The sequence below is a fragment of the Lutjanus erythropterus genome, chromosome 1 (genome assembly GCF_056507025.1).
Source record: "Lutjanus erythropterus isolate fLutEry1 chromosome 1, fLutEry1.hap2, whole genome shotgun sequence".
NCBI classification, from domain to species: Eukaryota; Metazoa; Chordata; class Actinopteri; order Lutjaniformes; family Lutjanidae; genus Lutjanus; species Lutjanus erythropterus.
The window spans coordinates 28303417-28315768 of record NC_139317.1 but is presented as its reverse complement, the minus strand read 5'-3'; the positions used below and the strand labels follow the sequence as shown (position 1 = coordinate 28315768).

Sequence of the window (12352 nt, the reverse complement as noted above, 5' to 3'; positions counted from 1 at the left end):
TAATACTGAAACCAATAAAAACTTAAATAGAACTAAGCATCTGGAAACAATAAAAACTAAACTGAAACATGAAAACCCACCCTGGAAACTAACTGAAACCAAACTAAATTGAAAACAAAAACTAAAAACAAAGTGAAAATAAAAACTAACACAAAACTATAATAACTCTGAATTGTTTTTATATATATACACAGAATGAAGACTTGTAAGTTTATTTAAGTTAGGTAAATTGGGTCAGTTAATAAAAAGTTAGATGAAAGTGTGTGTCCATTCCATATCCCCCTCTCTACCATAATTGAAGACAACTGTTGACAGAGGGGGGGTCCCTCCACCGCGGCTCCTCCAGTTTAACTTGACTTGAATTAAGAGAAGTACTGCCGTCTTAAAACCAAATCATCTCTATCACACTAACCCACTGGAATGCTTTACTAGATGCCAAAAATGTCAATGAAATTTATATGTTTATTCATTTAAATGTGCATTGTAAGTTTTATCTCACAGAAAGCTGTTTTAGATTTCAGCATGTCTGTATATTTTTTCTTCATTGCTTTACTTTTGTATTGTGTGCCTGTACTGCATTTTGCAACATGCCAATACATATGTTTTTAAAAAGAACGACAAGAAAATATGATGTCTAAATGCCAAAAGCTCTCTCCAGTCTTACAGGATCATAATTCTGGTGGAGAAATGCTAAATCCAAAAAGAGAGTTGGCAAGTGCGTCTGAATGAACACCAAAACAACAGTGGCCATGAAGATGATGAAGAATCAAGGTGCTTTCACCTGTACAAAGCAAGTGCTGGACAAAGAGTTGGGTTTTCTTATTAAAGCTGGAGTTATGATAATACTGTTCCATCAACTGTATGTGAAGAAATGACTAAAATATTTACAATGAGGGAGTCGAGCAACTGACATCTTTTTGAAACCATGCATACACTTTCCACAGGTGATCATTCTGGAGAAACTGAAAAAACTGGACGCACACAAATGTGAAATTACTTGAATGAACTTGAACAAGTTAGGCTGAAGGCTGTTTTACACATGGACATCAAGTTAAGATAAGCTGAATAAAATTAAACAGGTTGAATATTCTGAGACGTAGCTGTTAACATCAAGAACTGAACTCTTCTGACTATGTGTTGTATAAATATCTTTTAAAGCAAGAGTGCTGTTCAAAAGGTATTCAGTATAAATTTGCTTTATTCACGATTCATTTGAGCTATATATTTGGGTTTGGTGTATATACACATATTATCATACACACACACACGTCGATGGCATGATTAGACATTGTGTAAAGATCAACATGCAGTAGATAAGACAGGGGCAGAGAGTTTTGGCATTTAAGTGTCTCTTCATTACCTTTGAAGGTATTTAAAGTAAACCAAACAAACCCTACCTATACAGTGTTCAGAAAGACAGAAAATATGTCCGACAGGCAAAAAGAAAGAAACCATTGCAAATAAATTACACAGTTCCCAAACAAAAGAAAAAAAGATTGCAAAGTGAAAAGTAGTGTGAAGGAACGAACACATCTGAACTGTAGATGAGTTCAGACATTTATGAAATGAAACATGTAACAGCGTGTCTTGCACACAAAAGAGACATAAAGCAACAAAATATTGTACTTAGTAAGTCCAATTAAAACAGGTAGTGATATATAAATGACAGCATCATTTCCATCACAGACACAGGAGATCTCTGAGGTGAAGTTGTCCTTGAGTGATGTTTAGTTTCAGCTTCCATGCCCCTTTTAAACAAAGTTAAGCATTGGAGGGGAAAGTGCAAAACTGGCCACATTTTAAGGGCAAATTCAATGTACACACAAGACCGGTAACATCACCAAACTGTGTGTATGTGTGTGTGTGTGTGTGTGTGTGTGTCTTTAAAGCAGGACCTAAACTGACGGTCTGAGCATCACAGTGGAACATTGTTGGATTTTACAGTGTATTGATGATACTGCCGCATCCCTTCCAGTGCTTACAACAGCAGACATGAGCCAGTTATTAACATTAGTATTCTACTGAGAGAAAACTGCAAGGCTCAGAAAGTGCTGCACCCTATGAAAGAAACGTCAAACCAGAAACTTACTTTTTCTATTGAATTACTTAAAATGTAAACAGAAACTTCTACTCATGTAGTGGCGACAGAAACCGAATTTGAGAACTGAAGAAAATCTATCAGCTTAAACCAGCCCTGACATGTGAGCTTAAAGGTTCAGTTCACCCAAAAATAAACATATTTTATACATAACTATACAGACTAAATGTGTCCCAGTTCTGAGATATGTCTATGAAATTTATTCCTCCACCCCAATAAAATGGAGGCCAATGGAATTTCATTTGTGGTGCTTAAAGCACTAAAATTAAACTCCCCATTAATCTAGATAATCCACATATCTGGCTTGGAATATTTTTTTTTGTGGTGCACTGACTTTGGAAGACAAACAAAAAGATTTTTTTTTTTTTTTTTTTAGATTAGTCATAAATAAACGACACTTTAAAGATTAAAACTAAATGTCTTGTGCCAGAGAAACATCTTGACTTTAGAAAAACTCAGAGGGAATCTTTACATAAATTTGGAAGCAATCCTGTAGTGACCCAGCAGAGCTCTTCAGTGAAAACTGCATTAAATATTCATCTTAACAAGAGACTGAAATGTTGTATTGAGCGCAAGAAACTTTTACAGGCAGGAAATTTGAATGTGTGATGCTTTTAGAGCTGCAACCATTAGCTAATTAAATGATTAGTCAATCACTATTATGATGATCAATTAATTGTCTCAGTCTTTTTAAAAGGTTATACCTTCTCCAGTGTGGGTATTTGCTGCTTTTCTTTCCAAAATGTAACTGTAAATTGAATAATTTGGGGTTTTACACTGCTGGTCAGATAAAATAAGAAATACGTAGATGGAAAATTGTGATGGACAATTTTCTGAAACTTTAGAGACAAAATTATTAATCACTCACTTTTTTTTCACACACACTTTTCACAATGTTTTGACATTTTATAAGCTAATCAATTCATCATGAAAATAATCGGTCACATTGATTAATACTGAAAAAAATCATTAGTTGCAGCTCTAAAAGATTTTTAATTAAATAATTTTATTAAATAAATGACACTGAAATGATGATGTCCATCTTGAATCTAAAACTGTTCTTGTGTGAAATGAGTTGTGGACTGGAACTGTGACCGAATCAGTTTTAATTTTTTTTTTTTTACACAACAGCCACATTAGAAGATGAAATATAGGATTTGAGTTATGTTAAGATGGACGTCTGTTGCACTAATTAAGCAGACATTTGCATGTAAAGCAGTGTGTGGACTACTGCATCACACTTTATAGATGAATGAACAAGAGCACAGCTCAGCTTAAACTCAGGTATTGTGAATAAATATAGTGTGTGTGTTGACTCATTAGCCTGTCGTGTCCTTCGCTCAGGCTGATCCCCGTATGACTTGAAGTTTGAATCACTGGCGAGACTCTCGAAAGAGCGCCATTTTGAAAGGGCGTGGGAGGGACAAAGGATGCCAGAGAAAGTCCAGGATGAGCGCTGTCCAAATAGCAAACAAAAGAAGCTCCTGTTGCAGAAGAAAGGGACACATGGTGTGGTGGTCATCTGCAGCCATCTCCTCTTTTTCCGTCTTTGCTCCTGTTTTATTATGCATTCAGCAAACTGAGACTGTATGGCTTCACTTGTGTGTGCATGTGTGTGTTTTCAGTCTGAGACGTCAAGGTCAAACTGGCTGCCTCACTGTTCCTTTCTCGGGTTGGTTTGATTTGCACTCTTGCCTTAACATTTAGGATTCAGCCTACTTAGATTGTGCGTCTGTATGCAGGTGTGTTTCAGTCCTGGGGGAGAGCGTGGATGGTGGTTGGACAGCTAACATTTGAAGCTGTAAAGTGGTAGGTGGGGGTGTCTGAAGGTATGTTATGTGTATTCATGTATACAGACATTTCTCAGTCCGAGGAGATAGTGGGGCAGCCCTCACACCTCTGGCTGTTCAGCAGTGAAGAGTTGGGGTGTGTCTGTGTGTATTCTCAGTTCATAGCAGCACCCTCACATCTCTGGCTGCTCTGCGTTAACTGGCTGGGTTCTGGGCTCAGGGGACTCATAGCGCTGATGGAAGTTTCTTTTCCTCAGCTTCTCTGGAGCTTTTCTCCACAAAACAATCTCCTAAACACAGGGGTAGAGGAATGAATGAAAACTTACAGTCATCCCAGCGTAACAGAAAAACACAACTACAGGGAGCTTGTACTTCAGTTGTCTTAAGGAAAGAACAGGACCAACAAGCTGGAAAACTGTCTCAGAGATGCTAATAGAAATACTGCAACTGTATCTACTTCTTTAACAGTTGTCCCTCACTCACTGACTACATGTACATCAACAAAATATTCAGTTTTTAGCCCTTATTCTGAACAAAAAGACAATATTCCTACTAAGCTGTTTTCATGGCTAATGCAATGAATATTCTACTAATATTCCCACTCACATGCACGACAGTGCATACTCCCATTATGGAAAAATGGACCGGTTGGAGCCACTTGAGCCTTTTTTCGTTTTGTGTCAAGATAGTGTTTTTCCACTGGTGGCAGACTCATTCTACTGTGCAAACACACAGCCTCCCTCTTTCAACCACCTCTGGAAAGGTCAGCACTGTTTGTTTGTTTCATAATGTTTAAAAGTAGTTGCGTTTCTCCTTCCGAACAGAAATGCAAACTTTTCTTTTGTGTACGCATGTCTACCCCAGGGTAGTGCCCAAAGACTGCTCCTAAAGCTTGAATAATTCTGGCATGTCCCACATGTCTTAATTGGACAATTCTATATTCAAAATAAGGCCTAATTCTAAATATCCAAATGGAAAACACCATTTACATGACCTGTATCAAATTCAGAATATTGTCATATTCTAAATAAAAGTAGAAATTTAGTGTGCATGTAAACATAGTTGATTTTTGGCCAGCACCAATCAACATAATGTAACTTAGTCAGTTGTTTCCTTCTTTCAACAACAATTTGATTCACGTTAGCTAAACGATTTGTAGAAGAAAGAGTCGCCCTCATTACATTAGTCTTGTGATGTACAAAGGTTGTGCACAGAAAGCAGGTTACTATTATACATGTTGCTTTTATTTTGAAGGCTAATTTCACTTCTAATGCAGTAACCCTGGCCTTTATTGTGAAGTGACTTCCTGTTTTTTGATTTTCTATTATTTTTATCTGTGTTATTCTCAACATTTCTTACAATCCAACCACAATGCAAAGTATTTAGCAAAACTCTACTGGGACAGATTCTGACTCAGCAACACAAACAGCACCTGCCTGTGAATGACATTAATACATGTTTCTGTTGGTGCTACATAGTGCTAGCTTAGCTGCTGGATAGCTTTTGTTGACATTTCATATATTCTCCATTCTCAACACCTATTGATTGACTAAATTTGTTTTAAATAAACAGTATGTAACTGATAAGTTGCAACATTAGACATCACAGGCAAATGAAATAAGTTAAAGATCTAATGCCTATATTACCATCAGGATCTTTTTTATTGCTGAGAGACAATTTATAAACTTTCAGTTTTCCCTGAGGAGTTCTTAAGTCAGACTGATGTTTAAGGGCGGCCTGAGTTTACTTTGAAATACAAAAAAGTTATATTTACATTCAGTGTGTCAGTGTGCTGGAGAAACAGTTAACAGCTCACTGATGCACAGTATAATACTGTTGATGTTCATGTGTGTTACCTGTTGTTTAAAGTATCTTCTGTCCTCTTCATCGACCAGCACCAGATTAAGGAAGTACCGTACAGAGAACTTCTTGTTGACATCTCTCATAGTGGGTGTCAAGTCATATCCTGTAAGGAAACAGACGATGCTCATTCATTCATTCATTCATTGTCCATAACCGCTTACCCTTGAAGGGTCGCGGGGGGGCTGGAGCCTATCCCAGCTGACATTGGGCGAGAAGCGGGGTTCACTCTGGACAAGTCGCCAGTTCACCGCAGGGCTGACACATAGAGACAGACAACCATTCACTCTCACATTCACACCTATGGGCAATTTAGATTCACCAATTAACCTATTATGCTGCATGTCTTTGGACTGTGGGAGGAAGCTGGAGTGCTCGGAGAGAACCACGGACACAAGGAGAACATGCAAACTGCCCCAGCCGGCTGGTGGAGTTCAACTAAGGACCTTCTTGCTGTGAGGCAGCAGCGCTACCCACTGCCCCATCGTGCCGCCCAGACGACGCTGTCACTCAAAATAACTTAAAGTAAAAATAAGCCTACTTCAATGTTTTAATAAAGAGGGCCATTAACAGATAAACTGACACCCTTGTGATAAGAGGTTACATTATGTCAAGTGGTGAAGGAAAGAAATCATACCAGCCAGGAACAGTCTGATGGGGATTGATTCTCCTTTAACTGGAGCTCCATCCATAATCTCATACTTTGCAACCGTCTCTGTCTCTGTGGTCGTACTGGGACCTGAAAAGGAGGACAACAATCACATTAAGTGAGAAGGACACAATACGGAAAAGTGGAGCAGAGCTGACAGAAGTTTCAGTACTCCTATTGGGACCACTAACCACAGCATTTCAAAGCTAAAGAAACCTCTAAGGTGATGACCTACAAAGTTAGTACAGAGTCACGCTGTTTACTGAACATGTGTCTGATCTATGTTAGTCTAACCTGGATTCTTACCTATGCCTGTTATCTCCTTCTTGATGAGCTGTAGCTCCATGTGTTGGATCTTGATCCTGACCAGCAGGAAGTAGATCTTCCCAACAATCACGTCCTTAAGGTGGTATCTGACAAAGAGACACACAGATAGAAGCTACTCAAACTGGTCTTTTTTGGATTTGGGGCTTGTTGAGGAAGCACTAACGACTTCAAATAAAAAGTTAAAGCAAAATTAATCTTACTTGGATTTATTGTATTCAAACTCAATGTGCAGGCAGTCTTCTATGCCGACCTCCATCTTGATCGAGTTGTTGACATCTGGGTAGGTGGCTAACTGGTGGACAATCAGCTCATATTCCTTCACTAAGTCAGACAGACGGCGAACTATTGTCACCCTGAGGAAATACCTGCAGGACACAGACAGTAAAACATGCTGCCATCCAATGATGCCATCTATGCTGTATCAATACATGACAACGATATAATTTTTTTCTTTCCCCTTCATTTGTGCATAGCCTTAAACTGAAACATCCCAGAATGTATTTCAATCATGTTATCTAGTCAGCACAATCATATATTGTTAATTCAAACTGAGTCAGAACTGGGCTGTTTCTAAAATATATTGTTAATAACCAGTGATGTGCAAGTTAGTGAAATTTAGTGCATTTACTACTTAATTCTCTCAAAACTAAATGGATTAACTGACCAATTGAATGTCTCCTTCAATTCTGTTATTAATGCACACATAGCTTTGTTTTTCATGGTGTTGCAATATTATTTCAGTGAATTTCTCTCTTTCTTTTTTTTTATCATTTCACACAGTCATTGAAAGGAGTCATTAATACTCCCAGCCACCAGAGGGCAGCAATGAGAAGCATTCTTACATGTCACCTACACACTTACTGCCTATTATTTAGGCAGAAGAATTAAGCAGAAGCAGACCACAGACAGTACTGGACATGTACATGTTAATCAAGCATTGATACGATAATTAATAAATAAATATGTAATGTACAGTTAATATCATATCATGATTAAAACAAGCTCACATGGTGTGAACTGTCTCAAGCCACTGTACGATCATGTGACCTTAAATCATACATTTGGGAATAGTCTGCATTTCTCTGCAATGCATGCTGTCCTCTGCAGTTGTCCACTATCTTCATGCAAACAAGGAACAAGCCCATTCAAATTTCAGTAACTGTAAGTATGAAATAAATTTGAAAGTGTAATTAGTTAATTTAGTTTTGTTTAGTTTTGCCTACTTACTGCCAAAAGGGTCATTATAGTTATGTCTGAGTAACATGTTATACCCAAAACTGTTAATAACATAGGGCTGCAACTAAAAATTACTTTAATTACCCATTAATAACTGATTGATTATAAAAGGCATAAATGACTACAAATCAACCACCCTGTCTGACAAACATAAATCTTAAAATGGTCACAATTTACTATCAATTTTTATTTGGTAGATAACAAAAATGACTGAATGAATGTTAGTATTCAATGTATTTCCACTAAATAGCCTAAAGAATTATGAATAATATCAGCACTACTGATAGTAGCAATATATGTATTGATCCCTGTAGAGTGCACTGTCCCCCTCCAGTACAGTAACAGCACAACATGAGGTGGAGAAAAGCTTTCCTGGAAACTGTTGTTATGTTGTTGTTATAAGACTGAACCTGGATATGAGATACTGAAGTTCAATGACCATTAACATCATCAGATGAAACTAAGACACATGGGGTCCATACGATTAATACGAACTTGAAGCTTGTCTTACATTAAATTTGTGTGATAAATATACCTTAGCCTGACATTGGCTCCAGTGTAGGACTCGTAGGGCTTCTCCACCTGCATGAACTCAAAGTCATAGCTCCTGTTCTGCGTGAGTTCTCCAGGCAGAGCCAACTCTTTCACCAAGTCAACAAACTCGTGAGTGTTGCTCTTATCAGAGAACAGCTCTGAAACACAGCAGAGTGGATTTACAGTGGTTGGAGTATAATTCAAAACAGTTTAAACACACTACAAAACATTTTACACATTAGATTTGTCTTAAGATATCACGCTCTTTCAACAGTCTGCTCTCGCTACCCCCCTCCTACTGCAAATACAGTTGGAGGAGGGTTTAGCTCCACTACTGCAGGCTGCACATGATGACCACATGCTCCGTTAAACCTTTTAGCCACATGAGAAAGCCAACAGCCTGCTGTTGACAAGTAGTTTTCCAGCTATAAAACCCAGTGCACTCAATTTGCATTTCAAATGTTTCATGGAGCTGCTTGCATAAAGTTTTAAGTGTTGCACAGAATATTTCCATCAGTACCATTCTACCAACAATTAACAAACACAGTAACAAAAGAGTTAATCTTACCATAAATAACAACTAGCTCACTATACATTTTATACCTCTTGTAAAAGGCAGACAATTAGAGTGATAACAGAGAGTGATAAATGCACTTTTTTTAAAATCATGCTCACCTATCTGTCCAACAAACTCGATGCGGATGCCCTGATGCTCCAGTCGCTTTCCCCCCTGCTTCACATTTAGATTCACCTTGAGAGAAACAGGTGATTGAGTTTAAGTGTCACATGAAGCAAAAACAATGCTGTCACAACAATAGCTTGACAATATTACCAATTTAGAAATATAATTGTCTTTAACAGGGGAAAACTAGAACATTCTCTCTTTATAGAGCACAAAAAATATCCCTGACATTATACCTTGTTATAACATATCTGTACTACATTTCTGTGCATTTTGTGTTAGTGTTAGTACAAGTGTTGGGCCTAAGTGTGACAGACAAACCTGTTTGATGACAAAACAAGGCAAACACACCAATATGACTTAATAAAGCAGATATGTCCGCTGATACATTCATGGATCCTAAACATAGATGCTTCACTTCAGAGCAAATCCTGCTCACACATCAAAAGAACCTTAATTTCCCACTGGGCTCATTTAAAGAGAGAGCATCCCAAAATAGACTGTGGTGTGGCTGAGAAGTCCATTATCTGCTGTAGCACTGTTAACTGTTAATAAATGAAATGACAGCAAATTTAAATCATGCTTCATGTGTGTAACTCCTCCTTTCTGAACCTTGTGGAGCTCTGAAATCCACCCACAAACTCAGTTTACCTTGCCGGACACAGACTCTCCGTCGTAGAACAGGTAGTGTTTCTCCACTTTCCCATCCTCTGTCTTCAACTCGGCAGTCTTTCTGTTCTCTGCATCGTTCAGCAGTACATCTATCTCACATACCGGCCCAAACAAACCTCCTAGGAAACTCTGAAAACACAAAGTACATCATACAAACAGTGCATTAAACACAGAAACAGTACTTTATATTTTAGAAACTTTACTAGTTGGTGGTTTGTCTGATAAAGTTTTTTTTTTTACAATATATTAGGATGAACTGTGGACAGAAGAAAAGCTATATTAATAATTAACTGCACATTAATCAGTAAGGTTTAGAAAGTTTGACCTTTCTGGAAATTCTGTAGGTGACAAGTGACTTACTAACTTAAGAGAAACAGACATAGATATCAGGCAAATTCCAGGAGGTGCAAATCTATTATAAACATGCTTTTTGGCTATCTTGGTCTTAAAAACTGAAACACAATGTTATACACAGTTTTCAGTGGCGCTGACCAATTAACTGAAATTTTACTGACACTGGTTGACAGTGATTTTCAAATTGCAGAGGCACAATTTTTGTTAAAGCTGACGTGCTAAAAAAAATACCATTTTAAATGAAATACTGTCACGCTGGAGAGATCATCATATTCTACAGACTTAGGAAGACATCTTTATTTGGTGCAGATACCTCAAATATCATTAACAGTCCAACTGCAATATAAGGGAAAACAATCACAATTAGATATATTTTTTTCCAAATCTTTCAGTCCTTGTATTCAGTCTGATATTACAGATAATTTTGACAGGACTGATGCTTCTTTTAAGTTAACAGATACTTTAAAACTTCAACAGGCTGAGCTGAGTGTATTATGGGTACATTAATACACAGATCTATGGACTCGGAAGACAGACAATGGGAATAAGGGCAGTGAGATAGTTAACATCTAACTACCTGAGCATAAGTTTGTGCAAATGAATGGGACTGATGGATGTGCTCTGGACACAAAGTTTGAAGTCATTACCACGTAAATCCCCACAGCTACTCCCTAGCCTTATTTCCACACTAATGCAATCACTTATCACCAGCTGCACAGCCACATTATTTCCCTCTGAGCTGGCACAAAGTCACACACACATGCTTCAGCATGCAGGAGCAGCAGCAGATCTGGAGGGAGTGGCCCAATCATCAAGATGTCAGGAGAGACCAATCACTATCTGCATGTGACTGAGATTCGTTAATTCACTGACAACCCGTTTAAAGATGCACATGTAACATAATACAGTGGGGCCCAGGGACCACTGAAGGTAATATTCACTAATATTTACTGTGAAGACTTTAATATCTTCAAATATAAAAATAAAGCAAATCACTCAGAAGGGATTCCTTAAGACAGAGTTGAGGTTCCTTGGTCTAATGTGCATCTATATTGGGGTCCTTGGCATGAAAACATTTGTGGACAACTAAAATAATAGAAACTCCCAAATCAACCTTATGTGTTTCTCAGTCAATAACATGATAAACACAGCAACAGGGCATCAAAGACAGCGGGTATCAACCTGCAATGTATGCAATATTTTAATCGATAAGCAATCAACTCTAAACATAAACACATTTACTTGATTTAATAAGTTGTAATTCAACATGCAGGACACAGAGGGTACAACTTCACATTACATCGCGCTAACCAGCAAGGTTAGCTAACATTAACGTTTCTTATTTGCCCCCCTTAAAGTTCCAGTTATAGAAAACATACACGAGCTAAAATCGCTTCAAAATATTAATCGACACTTTTAGTTCATATTTTCATGAACTCAAGCTGCTGCTGGGACGTCGGCTAGTCAAAACATCACTGATGAAGCAGAGGCGGCCTCGTACTAACAGTTCATGCTAACTCGACCAGCCCAGCTAGCTTTCCTGTCAGTTTTAAATGTTAAATATCGACTGTCAACTGAGACGGTGGCTCCGTGTTCACGCTGGGATCGTCATACACAAACGGCCCGGTTCATTTCAGTGAAGTCCGAACAGCCGATGCTTGTTTTTTCACTCACCATCTCGGCCGTCTAGACAGTTGAAGCTAGCAGTTAGCCTCGCTCCGTGTAGCCAGTCTGTCTGTCTGAACCAGGAGGTAGTATCAGGGCTCCGCGTCACGTGACCCGGGTCATGTGTGGGGGGGCGGACACATCTGGCACAAAAATAAATATTAAGTGAGTTTGGGCTGGGCAATATATCATAGATTTTGGGCGTAAGTGTTGACTTTCAAAGGCTGCATTACATTAAAATTCTGTATTTATCTGGACTTACCAAACAGTTCTAGCTATTATTTGCTTCTACCCAGTAAGTCATTACATCCATTGCTGATGATTATTTATCAACACTCTCATTATGCTAAAATTTTGTGAAAGCACAAATAGTCATCCCTACAATGTTGTCCGTAGCCCTAGAGCAGACATTAAATTGCTTAAAGGGACAGTTCACTCCAAAATCCAAAATAAATGTTTTCACCTGGCCTTTAATGCTATTCATC

General features: G+C 38.2%; 1 protein-coding gene across 1 annotated transcript; it reads right to left on the bottom strand.

The window, feature by feature from the left end:
• Positions 1–3374: 3374 nt before the first annotated feature.
• On the bottom strand, positions 3375–11978 carry vps26a (VPS26, retromer complex component A). The gene is made up of 9 exons (XM_084718706.1): positions 11877–11978; positions 9828–9977; positions 9170–9245; positions 8496–8652; positions 6925–7089; positions 6704–6810; positions 6386–6487; positions 5745–5854; positions 3375–4178 (listed from the first exon to the last, which is right to left on the bottom strand). The coding sequence occupies exons 1-9, from the start codon at positions 11877–11879 to the stop codon at positions 4062–4064; spliced, it is 987 nt and encodes a 328-aa protein (XP_084574832.1). The 5' UTR covers positions 11880–11978; the 3' UTR covers positions 3375–4061.
• Between the last annotated feature and the right edge of the window lie 374 nt (positions 11979–12352).